This window comes from Trachypithecus francoisi, unplaced genomic scaffold (assembly GCF_009764315.1).
Source record: "Trachypithecus francoisi isolate TF-2019V2 unplaced genomic scaffold, Tfra_2.0 Lachesis_group18, whole genome shotgun sequence".
In the NCBI taxonomy this organism is placed as follows: domain Eukaryota; kingdom Metazoa; phylum Chordata; class Mammalia; order Primates; family Cercopithecidae; genus Trachypithecus; species Trachypithecus francoisi.
In genome coordinates this window covers 38,691,347-38,713,743 of record NW_022681463.1, presented here as the reverse complement: position 1 = coordinate 38,713,743, position 22,397 = coordinate 38,691,347, and the positions used below count along the sequence as shown (strand labels likewise).

The 22,397-nt window shown below is 33.9% G+C and overlaps 1 protein-coding gene across 17 annotated transcripts in view; it reads right to left on the bottom strand.

Annotated features, from left to right (window-relative positions):
• MYCBP2 (MYC binding protein 2) overlaps positions 1–22,397 on the bottom strand; it is a 299,211-nt gene that overhangs the window by 63,674 nt on the left and 213,140 nt on the right. For 6 of the 17 annotated variants that reach the window (XM_033177503.1, XM_033177496.1, XM_033177497.1 and 3 more), the window contains 5 exons: positions 22,053–22,127; positions 19,204–19,428; positions 18,220–18,352; positions 14,170–14,292; positions 10,764–10,943 (listed from right to left, as the gene is read on the bottom strand). In XM_033177503.1, the coding sequence (XP_033033394.1) occupies positions 10,764–10,943; positions 14,170–14,292; positions 18,220–18,352; positions 19,204–19,428; positions 22,053–22,127 (736 nt within the window). The remainder of the gene's footprint in view (positions 1–10,763; positions 10,944–14,169; positions 14,293–18,219; positions 18,353–19,203; positions 19,429–22,052; positions 22,128–22,397) is intronic. The other 11 variants (XM_033177499.1, XM_033177513.1, XM_033177500.1 and 8 more) reach the window with 10 other exon arrangements.

The following is a 22,397-nucleotide window of genomic DNA, read 5'->3' as shown; positions in this document are numbered from 1 at the left end:
CAAACAACCATAGGCAAGAAGAATCTTTGGCATGTAATTGTGCTTCTCATGTTGTTTAGTTCTCAATCTTGAGGAGAGAGTGGAGCAGTCAGAAATATTATAGTCTTAGTAAAACTACTAGATACAATCTTTTTTTCCCTTTCAGTTGCTTTTTTTTCTTTCCAACTTTTATTTTTGGTTCAAGGGGGACATGTGTAGGTTTGTTACATGGGTAAATTCTGTGTCATGGGGGTTTGGTGTAAACATAATTTTGTCACCCAGGTAATCAAGCATTACCTGACAGGTAGTTTTTCAATCCTCATCCTCCTCCCACCTTAGATGCAATCTTAACCAAGATATTGGAAAGAGCTTGAGGAAGTTTTATAAATAAGTCTTATGACAACGTTCAAATAGCACTGTATTCTGTTCATGCTATACATACCTACATTTATGTATTTACATATATTTACTTAGATATAAGAAAATCTAATTCTACCGATCTGTCATAAACAATAAGATTTCGCCACATTTATGGTAGACGATGGGAACAGTATTGCTGACTTTCCTCACTCAACTTAAATCCCAGTCATTGTGCATTTCTATTTTTCTCTGAATAGAACTTCAGATACTCTTGACAGCAATAGGCTCCTACAAAACAGTAAATAGGTCTAACTTTATGGTTGAGGGTATTTGGGAAATTAACTTTTAAATTATTTATTTAAAACACATTTAGAAACTAGTTTATTGGTCCTTCTAGAGACTATGTATAATTCATGCCTTCCACTTGGCCAAAAGATATGATTAATCAAACAATATGCAGATTTAAAAATAGGCATAATTAAGTGTGATTATTATTCCCACTTCTATTAGTGCTTCACAGGATTTTTTAGAAAGTGACAGGACTAGGCACAGTGGCTCAAGTCTGTAATCCTAGCACTTTGGTAGGCCAAGGCAATCAAATTGCTTGAGTCCAGGAGTTTGAGACCAGCTTAGGCAACATGGTGAAACTCCGTCTCCACAAAAAAAATACAAAAATTAGGCAGGTGTGGGGACACTCGCCTCCAGTCCTAGCTACTCCGGAGGCTGAAGTGGGAGGATCACTACAGCCTGGGAGGCAGAGGTTGCGGTTAGCCTAGATCACGCCACTGCACTCCAGCCTGGGCGACAGAGTGAAATTGTCTAAAAAAATAAAATAAAATAAGATAAATAAATAAAATTAAAAAAAAGTGACAGTGATGATTAGTAGCTACTCTTAGCTATGGCAGCCATTCTTGACTGACAGCTTTAGACACAGTATCACTGCATAATCAATACATCCAATATTCTTCTTTGTAGTAAACTTATCAGGAGGAATATAGAATTATGTGAATGGTAAAGGAGCTTAGGACATGGAACAGAAACTAAGATCCATTTACATAAATGTTGGTATGCTAAAAGATTTAGGCTAAAGATTTATTTATATAAATGTTAGTATTTATGTAAGACTTATTTACATAAATGTTAATACACTAAAATAATTATACTAACAGAATGAAAGAACAACATTTTAAACTTAAGGATAACATAGAAATAAGCTTTTTACTAGACTATAACATTAATCCATATGATCTGAATGTGGAAAGAAGATGGGATACATAAAGTGGATCACCCATAAAATATACTGTTTCTCTAAATGACATCTATACATAATTGAACTTGAAGAAAACATACTCATAGTATATTATTGAATATGTTCTAAATCTCCAGTAAATATAGTTAAGGAAAATAACACTTAGGAAAAGCGTATCATTTCAGGGTTTGTGATAGCTGAGACAAAAATTCTGAGCATCATTTGATGGGTATATATCTTAGGCCTTAGAAAGAATAACTTCAAAAAGTAAGAAGAGACAGGTATTGCTTCCCAAGCATTAACTTGAGACACAAGAAGGCTGGATATGCTTTTAAAAGTAAAAATCTTACTTTCCACAAATTGCTTATTAGTTGCAAGGGAAAAATATTAATTATACATCAGAGAAATCAGACATTTTGATAAAGTGATTAGCATTAACCATTAACCATAACCCTTTCCTGCCTCCAGAAGTGACATCCTGAGAAAGAGGCAATGCTTATGTAGCACAAAGACAGCTAAAACCTAAACCAAAAACAGAAGTGCTTTCAGGATAAGGTACTTTTTTTTCTTTTTTTGAGATGGAGTCTCGCTCTGTTGCCCAGGCTAAAGTGCAGTGGTGTGATCTCGGCTTACTGCAAGCTCTATCTCCCATGTTCACACCATTCTCCTGCCTCAGCCTCCCGAGTAGCTGGGACTACAGGCACCCGCCACCATGCCCGGCTAATTTCTTGTATTTTTAGTAGAGACGGGGTTTCACCGTGTTAGCCAGGATGGTCTCAATCTTCTGACCTCGTGATCCACCTGCCTCAGACTCCCAAAGTGCTGGGATTACATGCGTGAGCCACTGCGCCCAGCCAGGATAAGATACTTTTGAAGTACTGTTTGGAGAAAGGAGAAAACAGGTGCCAGCAACTCACTGCCTCAAAATGGAAATACATGTTAATTACGGAAAGTAGGGGAACTGTTCCATTGTTTCCTTCATTCTTAAGTGGCAGGTGGAGGAGGGTTTCCTTATTTCTCTAACACAATGGTCCCCACACTTTTTGGGACCAGGGACTGGTTTCTTGGAAGATATTTTTTCCATGATCAATGGGGGGCTGGGAGATAGTCTCAGGATGAAACTGTTCCACCTTAGATCATCAGGCATTGGAGTCTCATGAGGAGCTCTCAACCTAGATCCCTTGCATGCACAGTTCATACTAGGATCTGCACTCTTATGAGAATCTAATGCCGCTGCTGATCTGACAGGAAGTAGAGCTCAGGCAGTAATGCTCTCCTCCTGCTGCGCAGTTCGGTTCCTAACAGGCCATGGACCAGTATTGGTCTGAGGCTTGGAGGTTGGAGATCCCTGCTCTAACAAGCACTGAGAAACACAGACAATCAGAACGGCCTTGTGATACTGTTAATTACCGGCCTGGCAAAAGTTTATCAGGGATGTTGTTGAGGGATTTAAAGTATAAAATAGCAAAGTTGGACTAAATGACCTCGTCTGTCTCACTTCTTGCAATCTATGTAAGATAACTGAGATGCAGTTGGAAAAAACCACTGGAGTGAATTAGCAGACTCTCATGTTCAAGTCCTAGATTAGCCAGCTATGACTTTGGGCAAGTCAGCAAGAATTCTCTCATCTCAAAATGAGAGCTGGATAACTTCTTAGGCCCCTAGAACACTTGAAATTATGCCATCATAAGACATACTGGTTGCTAATGATGCACATTTCTTAAATAAACAAAAGGAGGAAAGAAAATCTGATGACAAGGATGAGAAGTCTGATTATATGAACATTTTGTTCTGTTCAGCTTAAGTAATGAGATATACTACAGTATAGACGTTTGAGAGAATAACAAAGTGGGAGATGTAGCAGACCTAATCCTTTCTAAATTGAGTGCAAAATCATGAGAATGCTTTAATAATATTTTTAATGTGTGTAATATATGAATAACTTTATATTTTCCACTTGTCAGTCAACAATGTCATCTTTAACTATGAGAATGCTAAATATGTTTCTCAATTTCAAGTTATAGCCAATTGGAGCTAAGTCACCCAACTGAACTCATTTTTTCTTAAAAGATGGTTTTATTCTTTATTCTGGATACTAGGTAAGATATTATCTTTCAAAACAGAGCATAAAAGTGGATGTCATTTGAGACTGGCTCCTAACTTTAATCAGCATGTCACTTCTTTTATTTTTTTTAAAGAGGCAGGGTCTAGCTCTGTTCACTCAGGCTGGATTGTAGCTCACTACAGCCTCAAACTCCTGGACTCAAGGAATCCTCCTGCTTCAGCCTCCCAAGTAGCCTGGAATACAGGTGCAGCCCTCAATGCTTGGCTTTTTTTTTTTTTTTTTTTTAAAGTAGAGACAGGGTCTTGCTTTGTTGTCCAGGCTGGTCCTAAGCATTTCACTGTGTAAATATTTCTTCCACATTCTCCCTGCAATTAACCTTAGCTTAAACCCTACTCAGCTCTTCTCTGGACTCTTTGCTTCCAACATTCTCCCTTTCTCCAGGACCTTTTTCATATTTTCAGTTATCTGTCACAAATGTAAAAGTGATCATATCACTTTTCATTTAAAATTCTGCACGACAATTTCCTCCACGTGCTCTCTCCATTTATTCACTACACGTAAAGTCTAAAATAAGTATGGCTTACAAGACCCTTCATGATCCAGCCCCATCCTCTCTAATATAAGACACTGTCACTAGGTCACTTAAAGCTGCACATGCCTGAAGTTTCTCAAATGAACCATGTTCTTGGATGGGGACTAAAGTTGATTCCCATGAATGGTGCCTGGCACGTGATAAATATTTGACATATGTTAGCTTTTACTATGTCATATCTTCTCTTTCCTCAAACTATCAACGCGGTCTCTCCATGGTAACTCTGAGTAGATAACCGCCTCTTATTTTACTTAGAAAAAACAGCTCCCAATAATATACATTCTTCTTTCTTGCTTGTTATCATGGTAACTATTTATGATCCTACTTAGCCAACCTTTCCACTTTGCACTGGACTATATCCCCTCTTCTTGATTTTATACACATACAAAGACAAGGTCTCACTCTGTTGCTCAGGCTAGAGTGTGGTGGCATGCAATTATGGCTGACTGCAGCCTCGAACTCCTGGGCTTCAGTGATTTGCCTGCCTCAGCCTCCCACTTAGCTAGGATTACAGATGTGCATCACTATGCCCGGCTGATTTTTTAAAAACTTTTTACAGAAAAAAGGGCTTGCTACGTTGTCTTGGCTGGTCTCAAACTCCTGGCCTCAAGCCATCCTCCTACCTTGGCCTCCCCAAATGCTGGGAATATAGGTGTGAGCCACTATACCTGATCTGCATCCCCTCTTCCATTAAATAATATTGTGCCAGTAATTCTCCTTACACTCCTGCATTATTAATATTTCTTTCAACTGAACTACTCTCATTAGAAAACAACCTTGATAAACTTTTTTTTTCCATTAACAAACAAAACAGAACAAAAACCTCTCCAGATCTTTTTTTTTTTTTTTGAGGCGGAGTCTCGCTCTGTCGCCCAGGCTGGAGTGCAGTGGCCGGATCTCAGCTCACTGCAAGTTCCGCCTCCCGGGTTTACGCCATTCTCCTGCCTCAGCCTCCCGAGTAGCTGGGACTACAGGCGCCCGCCACGTCGCCCGGCTAGTTTTTTTTGTATTTTTAGTAGAGACGGGGTTTCACAGTGTTCGCCAGGATGGTCTCGATCTCCTGACCTCGTGATCCGCCCGTCTCGGCCTCCCAAAGTGCTGGGATTACAGGCTTGAGCCACCGCGCCCGGCCCTCTCCAGATCTTCTATCTTCTCTCCTCGTATCTTTTCTTTAGATCAAATCTTGACACACTTCTCTATACTTATTGTCTCCAATTTCTCTTTCCCCCTTTTCTGCTGAGCCTATTCTAATCAAACTTTGGAGTTTCGTTACTCCAAACTGGCCCTCTGCATGAACAGTGCTTAGTACACTGCATGGCACATAGGTGGACTCAATAAATACTTTGTGATTCATTGGATCTCTGTAATGTAGCTCATTTTATCCTTATAGTTGGAATGCTCCATTAACCTCCTTCCTCATCTTCACTCCTCCTTGCCTGATAAATTCTCACAAGTCCTTCAACACTCTGAGGAGGACCTGCCTCTTTTTAGAATGTTTCTCTAATCTTGCCTAGCTGAGCCAGACGCTTTCTCTCCTATGCATTTCCATTGCATCCTGTGACTGCTGCTCTTGTTGCACTTAAAACATGCCATCATTTTTTCTTGAACTATGTTATCTCTTAAATATTCTAGAAGCCTTCAAGATCAGCGATCATGGTTTTTTTTTTTGTTTTTTTACCTTGCTCATCACCATAATCTAGCACAGAGTAGATACTTAATAAAAGCAGATGAATAAATGGAAGAATGAGTAAGTCATCTAAAGAAAGATGGTAATGAAGGGTGAAATAAACACAGTAGCCAATAAAGAGGTAGGGGAAGAGGGAGAGATAAAAGGTCAAATAAAGCCAGGAGAAAGCAAACAAATGACTGGGACAAAATGTCTTTTAGAAACATCAGCATTCTTTGCAGTTTGAATTCCTACGATGAAGTAAAGGGTGGATGAATAAATCACTGATGGAGCAGCAAAACAAAATACCTGGGTCAAGGCTTTTATGTTACTAAGAAGATGGCTCAGCTCAGTAAATGAATAAAATGATTAGTATTTGTAGGGATGCTAGAGATGTTAGACCCCAAACTAAAATAAATATGTTGGTTGCTGTGACAGATGTTATAGGGTGAAGTGGAAAAGTTTTATTAAACTTTGATATTTGAACCAATGCTGACTCTAATTTTCTAAAACGGATTAAATCCTACAGGTCCTCCTTCCTAAATCAAGTGCTTCATCCACGTACCTTCAAAGCAGGCAAACAACAAACTGACAAATACAGTGCTGATATTACAATCCAGGGTAGAAATGACCCAGTCTAAGCCTTACAAACAAACCTGGCTTTTATGCTAACATTCACACTAACATCTGAATGTAGTCTAAATACATTAAGAATTAATCTTAAAACAAGTAATCAAATTATATCGCAAAAATAGACCCAAAAGGAGCTAGGAAACCTCATTTGTCCTTTCTAAATCCCTTCCTGCAGCTCATTCCACACTGAGAAGACTGCTCTCTTTCAGAGAGGGACTTTTTCTATATTTTCCTCAAAGCATGAGAGGTATTAAGTATTTGCATCAAAAGGCAATAATAATATCAAAAGATAACATTTATTGGGAATCCCATTTTATAATGAGCTAACAAAAATTCAGACCTGTCAAATAACTTAGCGAGCTAGTAAGTAGCCAGAGGGGAAATCTGAGCTGAAAATCTTCCCACAACTATGTTCTACAAGCTAAGTAAACACAGTACTTCAGTGTGTTTGTATTCTCAAATGTAAACAAATAGTCATGCAGATATCCAAATATATTTTGGGGTCACATTTAACATTTTTTTTGTCCCACATAAGAATGTGACTTACGAGTATAATAGAAAAACTCCTGTTGCAAGCTAATCTAGAGCTATCATATCTGTGCTTGAAAGTACTATGTATTTTGACATATATTGTATATTTCATGTTTAAAATTGCTGGGAGATGTCTACTAGGTACCCATCAAAATTAAAACATTAAAAAATAAAAAAAAAATATAAAAGTATCTGGGAGAAAAGTAAATTGTCTTCAGTTTTATTTGCCATTTTTCTACCACAAATAAATAAATAAAAGTTGAAAAACTATTCACCCTCTGGAGTAGTAGGTAGAAAGTGATAAAATGCTATGTTTAAATGAAGTCATTTGCAATACAGTTTCTCAGTTGGAGAATCTTGCTTAGAATTCAATCAGTATAAACCTGCAATTATCATACATCATACTGTCACAGTATAGTTGGCTTCAATTACTAAGTGAAAGAAATAAATTCTCTTCTTTGAAGATGTTCTCTGAGGAAACACTGGAATACCATAATAGAAAAACACAAGATCTTAAATTGATAAAGTGCTAATCTTAAGTACCTATAGTCAATAAACACTCCTTGAATGCCTGTGATGTGTAAGACACTGTCAGAAGGTACAGGACATAAAATGAAGCTTTCAAGAGAAATAGGATAATGAAAATAAGGAATGTAATATTCTTAAAGAAAGCAGCCACAGATATCATTCTCCACTTTGGTCCACTAAAATTTTATTGCCATATTGCTTACCAATTCTAAAAACTATATAACTAGTTTTAACATTAAAAAAATAAATTATAGAACAGTAAAGAAAAATCCCATATACACACTTTGCTTTTTCATGTCTCTGTGTGCACACACATAAGGGAAATTTGTTAACTTTTACTTCTGTAACATTCTACTTCACTAGAATAACACTTAAAATAATTTCTATGTATATAAAATCAAATAAGTTTGCTAATCTAAAATTTACCAAGTACTCTATTTTACAGAATAAAATGTTGCCTGATTCTAAAGAAAAGGTATCAAATTAACTTAATGTGCCAGATTATTTTTAAATTTCCAAAGATAGGTGAAAAAACTATGATTCAGAAAAAAACCCCAAAGAATTACAGATAATAATGCTCACAGAAATGCTAGATGAAGTTAAACCATGCATCAGTTGATGTGTTTCTTTATAGAATTTTTCTAATTAACCAAGATCTTGAGTTATGATATTAGGAAATCTTTTTTTCCATTCAAACTACTGTTACATTAAAAAAAACAAACTATAAAAAGAAAAATAATCAAATCTGAGCAAAGCTAATACTCTAGATGCCAGACCTAGTTTAAATATAAATTAAAAAATATATATATATTAGAATAGATTTTGCAATATTTACCGACGTAAGGCTGAATTTTTAAAACAGCCTTTGTAGTTAACAGAACCGACCTCAAGTTCTGGCTCTACCATTTTACTATGTATGTTTCTGGGACAAATCATTTATCCTCCCTAAGCCTCTGTTTCTGTCTCTGTAAAACAGAGATAAGAGACAGTATCTCAAATGAGGCTGTATTAAAGTGCTTAAGTACAATGTTTAGTACACAGTGGCGACTATCAGTATAAACAAAATTCAGTAAATACGGTCTTCTACATAATGATTTATTTAGTATCACAAAGGTATAAGACAAAAATGATTCTCATTTTACTAAATAGCATAGGGAAGTTCACTATGAATAAACCATCTTCTAAAGTATAGGTGATATGCTAGTGGGATACATGGCAGTGAGGTTCAGGGAAGAATATCGTGCTTGGGGAGTCTTAACAGATGTTGGCACTCTGCCACATTTACCTTTCCTAATATGATGTAAAAAATACAATTCTGAACTATTTAAAAAAATTAAAACTATTTTCAGATTCCATACTTTTTTTTGTTATGCTAAAGATTGAGACTTCCATTTTCTGGAATTTGGAAGTCAAAATTTAGTGACATCCTGTTGTGAATAAGAAGTTTAAAACAAGACCTAAGTAATTTCCATTGTTGGACTATAGGCAAGTAATGATTCAGAAAATTGCTAACTGAAACATAGTTAAGCCATGATTTCAAATTTGCTCCAAGACAGTGGTAAATAAAGTGCTGGTACTGATAACATGTATGCATAAAATTGTATTGACACAATGTCACCTAGAAACTGTTGTTCTCTGGAAGACACAAATCAACTTTTATTATGGCTTATTGTTTTGAAATATTTTATTAATTAAATTTGGTAAAATAAAAATAGTAATTATGTTTGTTTTTGTAAAGACTTGCAATGATTCTTTAGATAGAACAAAAAGGTTCTCCTTGCTCCTTAGTTCTTTTGTCTGCTACTGCTATGACACAGGCAATTTTTCGTTTAAAACTGAATTTGAATATGAATGAATTTAAATTTTCTAGTATAAATTTTCTACCTGACTGATCCTGATGTTTTTCCTCTATGTTTTTCCCCTTGTCCTTACCTTTAAAACTTCTTGAAGCTTAAGTAGTACATGTAAATGTAAAAAGTCTGATGCAACACAAAATTAATAAACTAACTCTCACTTCTTTTTCATTCTTCTGAAATAATATTTATCATAGAAGGAAAAAACTATTTCACACACGTGACACTATTTTGTTTATTTGAAATTCTTCTCTTAACATTCAAATTAATATTATACATGAAGATAATAAGCTAGACATTGATAGTACTTATATTTCCAAACTAGTTTCATTAATTAAACTTTCCTAATGGATAGTGGAAACCCAGAAAAGTTTATACTCTTGTATACCCTTTACCTAAAGTGGATAAAGTAATGAATAACATCATTTGCTAGCTACATACTATCCTAGTTCTTAATAAAAACTAAACCAGCTGGCACTCTTTTACATGACCCTAGTAACAGTTACTAAAGTATTTTTCCATAAAAAATAACTTAGACCTAAGTGTGAATGTCGTTTACCAAAGCAAAGAGGTTGTGCAATTGAATCTGAACAATGGTATATAAGCTGAGACTTTCACAAACTAACTGATTCAATTAATGAGAACTGAATGCCAAGAAGAGCACACTGTTGTCACACTGAATAGAGCTTTGAAAAGTTTATGTGGAAGGTTCAGGAGGTTAAGAAAAAAGAACACTCAGTTAAGGATAATTTTTTTTGGGTATCTTTTCCAAACTAATGTGAATTACTGTCATGGATGAAGGACTAGAGCATTCCTAAAAGGCAGAACTAGAATCAAATGATCAATGTAACATATAAGGAACAACAAAAAAATAAAAATAAAGACAGGAAACAACAATTTGAGAAAACTGGGAAACCTAAATTGTCACACATTTCATAGATACCAAATTCACTCAGAAAAAACAAACAAACCTGCCCAAACAAGTACAGTCTTTCTTCTACCCACTGATAGAGTGAAATAGCTTTATCCTTTTAGGACATCCTGAAGTAACAAAAATCCACTGAAAGTATCCCTGTATGTGATGCTTACCATAGTCATGCATATGAACTTTAAAGCAACTTTAAATGTCTTAGCTGCAGAATGTCTTAGCTCAGAATAGCTTAAATATTTCAAAAATGTGGGAGGGGATAACATCCTAATTTAAAAAAAACCAGTCACGTGAGTTGATAACTAATTAGTAACTGATAAATAACTCAGAACAAAGCTTCAGAAATGCTTGATGAGGCAGGTAAGGCTGACAGACTTACTCTGAAGCTGAGGCTGCTGGAAGGAAAGGGGCTGTCCGAACACAAATGGGCTGTGTACTAGGGAAGAGGGAGGTTTTGCAGCTTGATCAAAGATGGAAGGAGCTGGGAGATTGGGTCGTGACTGAATGGAATTCAATATGGCACTCAGTTGGTCACCTGCAGTGGGTAAAACAGTCAAAACTACAACTCGTTATTCATTAACATCCAAAATGGCAAAGTAAATGGTGCTTTATGACATTCAGATAGAGTTGAACACTAAATAAAACCATGCCAATTCAGAAATGAGTGAAAATTGGTGACTATTAATCATCCTCAAATTAGGGACCAAATTTTGCATGCCTTTTTTTTTTTTTTTTAATGGAAGCACCCCACCAAATCTTATATAGAAGCCCATCTATAAAAACAAATCCATTTACATTCATATATAATATCTCTCATTATGTATGCGAGAATGAAGACTCTATGAAGAATCAGTGATAAATTGCTTCAATATTGAACATATATAAATGAAGATCTAAGTAAATGATGCCTTCTCCATAATTCCGAACAATGACTAATACCACCCTGCCTCATCGGCAGTATATTTCATGCAGAAAATAAGCAATTAGCAGTTTTTCTTTTAAAAAGCACAATTAATAGGGCAAAGTATGTTATTAACATAGCAATGTGTTTACATTATAGTTATAAATTAATATTTCCTTTTTTAAGTTGTTACTGCCAAAGAAATTCTACTTTAAAAGCATGAAATATTTTGCTTAGAGGAATAATTTAAAAATCTGTAAGTCCTATAAGACAAAAAGGATTATGAGCTACCTAATTTGAATAATATCGAAAATATCAATTTTAACATTTTTCCTTGAACCAAAGATTTCACAAAATTTTTTTAAGATAATGAAATAATCTTTTTTTTTTTTTTTTTTGAGGCGGAGTCTCGCTCTGTCGCCCGGGCTGGAGTGCAGTGGCCGGATCTCAGCTCACTGCAAGCTCCGCCTCCGGGTTTACGCCATTCTCCTGCCTCAGCCTCCCCAGTAGCTGGGACTACAGGCGCCCGCCACCTCGCCCGGCTAGTTTTTTTTGTATTTTTTAGTAGAGACGGGGTTTCACCGTGTTAGCCAGGATGGTCTCGATCTCCTGACCTCGTGATCCGCCCGTCTCGGCCTCCCAAAGTGCTGGGATTACAGGCTTGAGCCACCGCGCCCGGCCAAGATAATGAAATAATCTGATGGATAGCTCCTTATTTGTGAGAATATGTACATTAAATGGTTTAAATGATGCTCGAGGTGGGGAGAGGGAACTACATCCAGACTAGGTGATGCAGAAACTGTAAAATACTAACCTTCTAGTCATATTTCCTAAATATAATAAAGTTTCATATGCAAAAATTTCAACTGAAGTACCTACAAGGGATAGATTTATGTGGAAAGAACTGTGTACATGAGCCACATATCTTTCTTTTGAAATAATAAATAAATGCTGTAGATTATATGAAAAAAAAATTAGCGATCATAAAGAATTTTCTAAAATATTGTTTTCAGGAAAAAAAATACTTTTACAAGAAACAGTTCTTTGATCTTGGACAGTATTAAGAGTTAAAATGGGAACTACTGTTACAGATAATAAAGTCAGATATATTTCATCAAGTTTAAATTTCTTATTACTTCTTTGCTCCATCTAAATATTTTAAAAGCTTGTTAATAAGAGCAGACTTATTAATTTTTTTTAAAAAAACAGGATCCTGTTCTGTTGCGCAGGATGGAGCATGTAGCTATTCACAGGCACGACTATAGCAGACTACATCCTTCAACTCCTGGCCTCAAGTGATTCTGCTGCCTCAGCCTCCCAAGTAGCTGGGACTATAGGCATGTGCCACTATGCCTGGCATAAGGCATGCTATTTTTTGAACGATATTCACAAAAATCACATGTTTAAAAAGTAAGACTTTATTATTTCTATATAATAACAAATTTTCTCGGCAATGTTTGTGTCTCTTAAACATTTACATTTATTTTAATAAATTATAAAGACTGATTTACTGTGATAGCTATCAGTACAATGACAGACATTTTAAAGACTGAAAGCATACAACTTGTGTTAAACAAGGCTTTAAAACATTACTATATAGAGATATAGTAGCAGTAAGCAAATGCTGAGATTTTAATTTAAGAGTTGACAAAGGTAAAGAGAAAGGGACATAAAGAAAACACCACCAAGCATTTACACTATGTAAGTACAAAGATCTAGCTTAAATTAATGGAAATCAGGTACCCCGAAGTAAGTGAGCAGATAATACCCAATCTTATGGGATAGGCTAATTCAAGGGAGTAAAAAAAAATCTCGTGGCTAGGTTTCCTTCATAAAAATACCCTGTGGAAAGTAACGAAGCTATTCAATAGAAGTAGTTTTATTTTAAACAGAATATTCCTTATACATTGATGTAATTCTGTATTTTGTTCACCGTTTTATTTTTTCACTTGTTCCGCAAGTCAGGTATAATGACACTGTATTTGTCCCTTGGAATCAAGTCCTGTGAATTAATTTAAATAAAATTAAAGTAAAATTATTTCCACGTAGGCTATCTGCTCCCTTTTACCCATGACCCAGCTGTATGTTACCTGTGGACAATAGGGCTGATTTTGAAGGAGTCTAGATCAGGTACATAGGAAAGAACAAGAGTGTGTGAATTCACATAAAAATGCAATTTCTGATGAACCTCCAGCATAAATTGTTTAAAAATTAACTATTGTTTGGACAGTCCATGATGCTGGTCTCTTCCATTAATGCAGCCAAAACAGCTATATATATTTTATATTCATATGACTTTGGATTTTTTAATTTTTACAACTTTCTGGTTTTATTACAGATACTAAAACCAAACATATCATTTCACATAATTCTAAATTAAGATTACTGGGTTAGAAATTCAAAACCACATAAATTTTATAAAGCTCATGTGTTACATTACTTAAAATATTATTTTAAGTAATAGTCTGATTATTTAAGTAACAGTCTGATTTTAAATGGATAATTTAGAAAGTTCTTTGTTGCTCATTACCCTTACCATCCTAATAAGTGGATGATAAAAATAACATTTTACTAGATTTAGTGAAATAGAATCTTTAGGATATGAAATAAAAATGAGTGTTTTTTAAATAGAAAAAAAATAAGCAAGCACACTCAGAAACTTAAGCCAAAACTGGTAAAACCAAAACCAAAACAAAACAAACCAAAAAAAAAAAAAAAATACTATGAAAAGAAGACCTTTGTAAACATTTTGTATTAGCTTTCCAGAAACAAATTTTAATTTAATAAAGATTTCTGGGTGAACACAAATAAAAAGTGTATAAAAGAGAAGGTAATAAAAAATATTGAAGTTAGGTAAGTAAAATACTTAGTTTTAAACACCTACCTTTGTTATTTCCGAGTCCATAATCAAATCCTTGGGCACTGCAACTTGCCCCTTTATTAAAAGCTTGCACTGAGAAAGGGCTTGGAGGAGGAGTTTGAGAATTCTGATCCAGAAGAACTTGTTCTACAATAAAAGCCACAGCTGTAACATTAGTTTCTTATATGCTATTCCCTATTCATACAACAAAGACAGAAAATTGCAAAAGATTTTATGATGATTAGATTTTAAAATAAGCTCGTGTCTAGATTTGATAAATTAAAATACCAGCCAGGTCATTTTAACATTAACAAAGCACCTGACAAATCTTTATTTTTATTTATCAAATACACAGTGAAATTTAGAAATGAGATATGCTCTTACGAAGTCAATTTACTTTTATTGTGATAGGATATATTACTGAATGCATACTAATACTTCTGGACCAGGAACTCTTTGTATTTGTAACAAATTTATACAAGAGAAGTTTGTAAAAAAAAAATGAATAACCTATAAACCAGAAATAAAAGTATTTTGTATATTAGTATTAGAATAGAGAAAAAAACTAATATCTAGTACCAAAAGGAATTTTCATTTGTTAACTGTTCTAAGTTATGAATGTGAAAATTATGGAAAACTTAAATTTTAACTTATTTTTATTACATAAAGATATTTTTCCCAAATAGAAGGATAATAATAAACAATGTTACATAATCAAAGTCTATAAATGTATCAAATTCTTATTTCAAGCAGAAAATGGCAAATGTTTTATCCATTTACAAATGGCAAGATGCGACCTATAAAATATGCAAACTAAATTAATCCCCTATGAACAATCAGGAGGCTCCAAGATTCTGTCTAATATAAAACAATACCTTAGCTAAATATCCATACTAATGCCAGCCAAAAAAGGCAAAATAAAGTCTGTCAAGTAAAATCGGGGGGAAAAGGTATTTATTCCATTAAAATAACCTTATGAAAAATGAAATATCAAGTATACTTTAAAATATCTTATTTTAAAATATCTTTAGATATCTTAAATATATTTAGGTATTAATTCCATTAAAATAACCTTATGAAAAATGAAATATCTTCAATCTATTTTTAAAATATCTTATTTTAAAATATCTTTAGACATCTTAAATATATTTTTTGAAAGTCAATATTCCTTTAAACAGAACAGGGAACTACAGACAAGGTGTGGTAGAGTGTTTCCTTCCTACCTGTAAATTTTAATTCTGCTGTACCAGTGGTACTGTATAATCTATCCCTTTACCAGCATTTGTAGACTTTATTTAAAAAATCAATCCTAGCACTTCCCTTATTAGGCAATACTCTTCAGCATGCACTATTTCAGCAGTGGAATGTTTCTTCAAAAAACACCCATGAGGCCGGGCGCACTGGCTCACGCCTGTAATTCCAGCACTTTGGGAGGCCGAGATGGGCGGATCACGAGGTCAGGAGATGGAGACCATCCTGGCTAACATGGTGAAACCCCGTCTCTACTAAAAATACATTTAAAAAAAATTAGCCGGGCGCGGTGGCGGGCGCCTGTAGTCCCAGCTACTCAGGAGGCTGAGGCAGGAGAATGGTGTGAACCCGGGAAGTGGAGCTTGCAGTGAGTGGAGATCGTGCCACTGCACTCCAGCCTGGGCGACAGAGCAAGACTCCGTCTCAAAAAAAAAAAAAAAAAAAAACACCCATGAACAGTAAACTGAACAGAAAAGATAGTACTGCTTCCCCTCTAGACTAAGAATGGTCTAGCATCCAGAGTGAAGTCTGTTTTTACCACAGCAGTAACTTTACCTACTGCAGATTTCAAAGACCAATAGAGAATTTTTACAAAGAGGAAAGCTTTTGTTTTACTCACACGACTTCATATAAATTACCATAGTGCCAAATCTTTGTATTTCCATATTAAATATTATCACCACTGAACAGACTATTTGGGCAGCACATCAACTAACAGTAGTGATTTAAAGGCACTAACTTCATATCATTTCTTTCCTTATCGCTCTAGGTTTTATATTTAAATATTAAGCTTTACATGATCACCAAATATTTATATTTATATCTGTATCTATATATCAAGAGTAAAAGATGATTAACTGATTACAGAGAAAAATTTAAACTTCTCTTAAATGATACTCTAACTTAAGAGGCATTTTATCTTGCAAGAAGCTTCTATCTTCTAAGTTTATAAGAATAAAATTTCCCAGGTTAAAACTTGATCCTTAGTATGGACGGCATTTTGCATTTTAACAATAATACCTAACTTACCATCCATTAGCTTTATCTGCTACTTGCTCATTTAGTCTTCATATCAAATTTATGTGGTTATGACTTATAAAATGCTTTTAGAAATGGGAAAACTGAGGCACAGAGATATTAGGTTAACTTGGTCATGGTCACATGAGTAAAAAGTTGTATAGCTGGGATCAGTACCGTGGCAGTCCTACTTCAGAATCCACTCTTATATATTTTGTTGTACTACCAGTTAAGCTAGAAAAGTCCTTTGGAAGTCGCCTAAGCTGTTCTCATATTTAAATTATCTTAAATAAAATTGATTTCACCTTAGGTATTTTCATTTATATCTGAATATTCCTATATAAAGAAAAATGTTTAAAAATTTATGAATATGTGGTAAATATATAGTAATATATAATAAGCACATAGTAAGTGAAAAAGTCATTTAGTAAATGTCGATTTATATCAAGCAGAACCCTTATCTTTTTCAAACGAATAGTTCCACTGTCTCAGGACATTATTTTATGACATCATCTTAGACTAAAAAAAAGTTTATCTGGGAAAAACAAGGGGAGGAGGTAGGTTCTCAAGTTGTTCTCAATGTGTACAGCATGGTGTAATGAGTACAGCATTTAAAACATGAATGAAGATTCTAAGTCTTACATCTGCTATGTCACCTACTGTACAACAGTAGACACATCATTTTAAATTCTACAAGCTTGAGTTTCCTTACTTATAAATTGAAGATTTTATCACCTACCTCAAAGGTGTGTTGTGGGGGGAAAAAGGGAGATATCTCCAAAGGTACTCCATCATTACTGCAAATTTCAAACCTTTTTTGAATCCATATTTATGGTCATATTGCCTCTTGGAATAATAAGTATTATAAATTTATTATCTTTTGAATAAAGATGCATGTTCTCTTATTCATCTAACCTCATCCTATAAATTTTGGGATTTGGCAGACAAGTCCATGTTTGCTTACATACTTATTTTGAAGTGCTATTATTTTTATAATTCAAGTTGTATTACAAAACTTCATGAGCAACTAGTATGTGTCAAACTGTTTCAGAACTAGGCATGCAAAGACAAAAACCATGTGCCTGTCCACAAGGGACTCATAACTGGGTATGAAGAAATAAACATGAACTTCACTATGATAGAACCAATTTTTTTTCTAGTGGTGAGCAGAATTCTTTAGGAACACAAGAAATTCTTGGCTCTGTTGTGATCAGTTACAGCTTCACACAAGAGATAATGTGGTCTCAACTTTGAAGAACAAATTTTTGCCACCAAGATATCAAAGAGAGGGGGACAAAAAGGAATATATTTTATTAAGTGAGATCAACGTTGAAAAAGGTAAAATAAAATTTAAACTTGAAAATCTAACAGCAGGAAACTCTAAAGACACTATGCATTTATTCAATGCTCTTTCCCTGAGACAAAATGCAATCAAATGAAGCTGCCTGGGAGAAGTACTGAGATTGGTAGTTTGAATACTGAATTTTCATTTTATTATAGAAGGGATAAAATGTTAAGTCCTGGACTGGTACGGAAGAAAGAGGTATACAGATTTATATTAATGAAATAAAAAGCCTGTTTTATATGTTTCCAATTTTCTTTTAATTTCTTATTTAATGTGCATTAAGTATTCACATATTTTACAAACCAATTTTAACAGTTGCAAGATTTTTTAATTTTTAGTTTTGCTTTTACTTAAAAAACAAACACACAAAAAACTCTTTAAAACAAAAGCAATACAATAGGCATAAAACTTCTGTATCTGAAAGTTTAATTGGAATAAATCACAAATTTAAGCCAACTTGCCATCTTCATGTCGGAGGTACTGGTTTCCGCCTCTGTCTCTAGCTAAGGACCATGCCTCTCCTTCATCACTCTCACAGAACTCTACCATGCTGTTCTGATCCAGTTGCACCCATGTCCCTTCAGAATTGGTTACCTGGTACATAACAAAAAGCATGATTGATTGGCTTGATTCTTTTAGGGAACTCAGTATGAAAACCAGTAAAAAGCTCACGTGTCTGAATAGTGTAATCATTCCAATACATTTCTACCAAGAAATTAGTTTCTGAAATTAAGGCCACAGCCTGAGGTAAGACAGAAGTCAATAAAAAGTTCTGTAAAATACTGCTTATTTATGAATTTGGTTAAAATAATAACTTTCAAAGCACAAAGATAATCCCTAAATAATTTTAAGTGTTACCCAAAAACACATGGCTCATTTTCTTTTTTCTGCACCTAAAGTGTCCTAACACAGCCGACTTGCTATTATTTAGGTTGAGAGTATCCACAGTGTAACTTGAAAATGACCCTTACTGAGAAATAGCATGACACACTACATCTTCAAGCTTATCAGCTGAGGCAAATGCCACAGTAGCCTAAAGAGTAATTTTATTTGCTCAGGACTTCAGTGAGACCTATGAATGGGAACAAAGAAGTGAAACCTTTTGCATATGATCACATCTCCATACCGATCACATAGAATATTTTAAGTGCTGATAATCCATGATGGTATAGTACATTTGTAATAATGAAAAAATAAATGCAAATACCAAACATTTATATATACAATACAAATCATTTGTTAATATATATTGTTTTCACAAGGATAATTATGCAAATCATTAGACAGAAGCACAGAAAAATTATGTATTTGCAATACAAGTAAAGATAAAATACATAAACATTGAAAAACCTGTGGCAGAAATGGCAACCTTTAGAAGAGATGCTTTGGTTGTATTATATTAAAAATGAGTATCTTAGAAGTCATGAAGCTACAAGAATCCATACCTCTCCCACTGCTTTGACTTTGTTTCCCAGAACTAACATTCCAATTGGGATACCTCTAAGGTTAGGGCAGCTTCTGATGTTGTGACCTGAAGGTCCCGTCTTCACTACCTTGTACATGCCTGGCCCTCCTCGCAAGAATGGCATATCTTGTTCTTGCATTGTTGCTTCCTGTGGGCAGCAGGAGTTTATGTCTTTGAAAAAGTCATCAGTATTAGTTTTAGATTCCTGAAAATTTGAATAGGAAAGAAAAATAAACAAAATACAATCTATTATCACTTTCAAAGCCTTCCTATTAACAGCTTTTATAACAAGTCTACAGTAGTGTCACTATAAAAAAAAAAACATAACTAAAGATAACTGATCTGTTTTTCAACAATAAATGCTATTTAAAATGAAGTTGAAGTCAAGATAATATAGCAGGAAACCAATCGACCTCTGGCTTCTGCCCACCACAATTTGAGAAATATAATCATCCTTGATTTTACTTTTATCTTTAATGCAATGTTTAAATTTAACAGTAGGAAAAATAAAAATACTATACTATGTGAACCACAAGGGAATAACTTTGAATCATTATTACCGCATTATTGTATATTGTTATGGGTTAAAAAAAAAAGTCTAAATATTCATTTCTTCCCATGTTGAAATACTTATTTATAAATAGAGAAAACAGGTATGAAGAATCTGAAAACTGATCCACAAGCAGAGATGATGAAAAATATGCATTAAAATATAGCTATATCTTGGTATCTGTTCATTATGAACGAAATAATGATGCTTACAAAATTTCAACAACGTATACTTTCTAATGTTGTAGAAATAAAAATGTCTTGCTAGATTTGTTAAGCCATTACTATGCAGTGATACATTAATGCTAGTAACAGAAAAGACTATATTTTTAGTAGAAAGGAGAAATTAAACACGGATTTAAGTAAATATAACGTAAATTTATATTACTGAAAAGAGTCACTTCTAAAATGAAAGAAAAGAACCTACCCTAAATTTGCTGTTAAATTGCAATGCTGTGATAAGATTGTTTCCTATGTGAATGGAATAAAGAGAAATAATAACCTTTCCATATTTTCTCTTTTTCCCAACTAAATGCAAATAAAGGGTCCACACTGGGTGTTCTCATTGCCATCACTACTCCTTTAAAAGAGATTTAAACTGCATTTTTAAATACAGTAATATGAACTCTAGAATTTATTTCATATTCAGATAGTGTACTAGATAATCATAAAGAGACACACATGCAAACATTAGGTTAAAACTGATATTTAATAATGCTATAAATAGAATAAAAATTTAAAAACTAACATTATACAAGATAAAATTGTATTAAATAGTTCTATCCCTACCAGTAGCCTTATATGAAGAGAGATGTATACATGTTCATATAGACAGTAACACAGTAGAATATTAAAAACAAGATCCTCAGGTTTAAAAATATGTGGATTCAAGAATTCTGTATACCTACTACTTCGTTAATTCCACACATGACTGATCAGGGAAAACGTTAAAGTCACCATTAACTTTCACATATTTTGTGAATCTCACTGTAGTGATGAATAACCAATTTTTACTTATACAAATATGTACTAAGAAGAATTAATTTACATTTACTATAATTATAGTTTATTTACCAATATTCTTTTGTTACATATTGGAAATTCAATGGAAATGAGAATTTTAAACACTCAAAAAGCTTAGATTTACAACCAAAAATAAATGTAAAATACACATTTTATATACTCATCATATATATTTGTAAGAATTTATATATATGCAAACCTATATGAATACAAGAGAGCGCTCAAGATAAAAATTGAGAGTAACACAGGTCTAAACTTTACATAATACTTGCTATTACACTCACAAGATTTTCTGTAAACATTTTAAAATGTCTATTTGTAAATGGTCAATAAATAAATATATCATGCCATTTCACAGTTGGAAGAGGCAAGTTTTAATCCTACTCACAACTGATTCTTAAAAATTACATGGTGACAAAAAAAAAAAATTACATGGTGACATAAAAAAGCAAATATCCACAGATTCAGCAAAAAACCCCAATTTCATTGGTATTTAATAATATTCCTAGTGCATTTAATTAATTATAACAATAATTCTAACTTTTGATCATTCAGGGTAACACTGGGAGTTAAGCCTTGGTAAAATTAATTATAATTGCAAACTAGCCACTGAAAGGCAATTATGAAAACTTGTTAAAAATTTAAAACAATTAATATTTTATTGTAAAGGTAATAAAACTATATTAATAAGTATAAAACAAAGTTTATCCAATTCTTGTGCTGAACACTATAAAAAACAGACAGACATAAAGTCATAGAACTGTGTCTATCACGCTCAAGCAATAGTAAAATACATGTTTTATTCAATACTGAAATGTAAGACCCAGGTACCAGCATATTAAATTCATGAATTTCAATATTATTATCTTCTCCCTCCCTCCCCATCCCATTCTCAGATGAACATTCAAAGAGGGAATGTGAAAGAGTTGGCAGCAGAAAAAATAAAAGAGCCATAAGGCCAGGACACTGCCACCTAAATAAGTTAGTTGTGAAAACACTAATCTTAGATATAATCATTGGAAAAGTCAGTCATAAACTAAATATAGCAAATTTGAAGTCATGTGGAAGTATCACTTAAACTAATAATACATTCTTTTCGGCAGGAGCAAGGAGAAAACTCAATTGCAGCACTTCACATAGATCGTTGTTTGGTTAAAAGGTTTTATTAATCTTAAGCAAAGGTTTCAAAGACACAAAACTTGTTATACATGCTGAAATACCTGAATAAAACATGATTGTTCCTTACAGTTAACTCACCTGGGGGAAAAAAGCTTTGGAAGTCCATGAAAATACGTCCAAATCCCTGACTCCTTGGCTAGCATTAAAGATATTCTGAGCAACAAAGTTTAAGAAAGAAAAATATCAACAACGAAAGGGAACAGGATATCATCTGCAGAAGATGCGTGCACAGTAACAACATTTTTCTGTACTCTAGCACCAACACAGAAATATTATTTTACTAAAGAGAAACTGAAGCCATCTGAGTAAACAACACACTGAAGAAATTCTGTCTGATAAGTTTTTGTCAGAAGCTCTCCATGGATATAGTGTGTCATGCCATTTACTAAAATTAAGAGCCAGACGTTGTTATAAAGCTTAAGA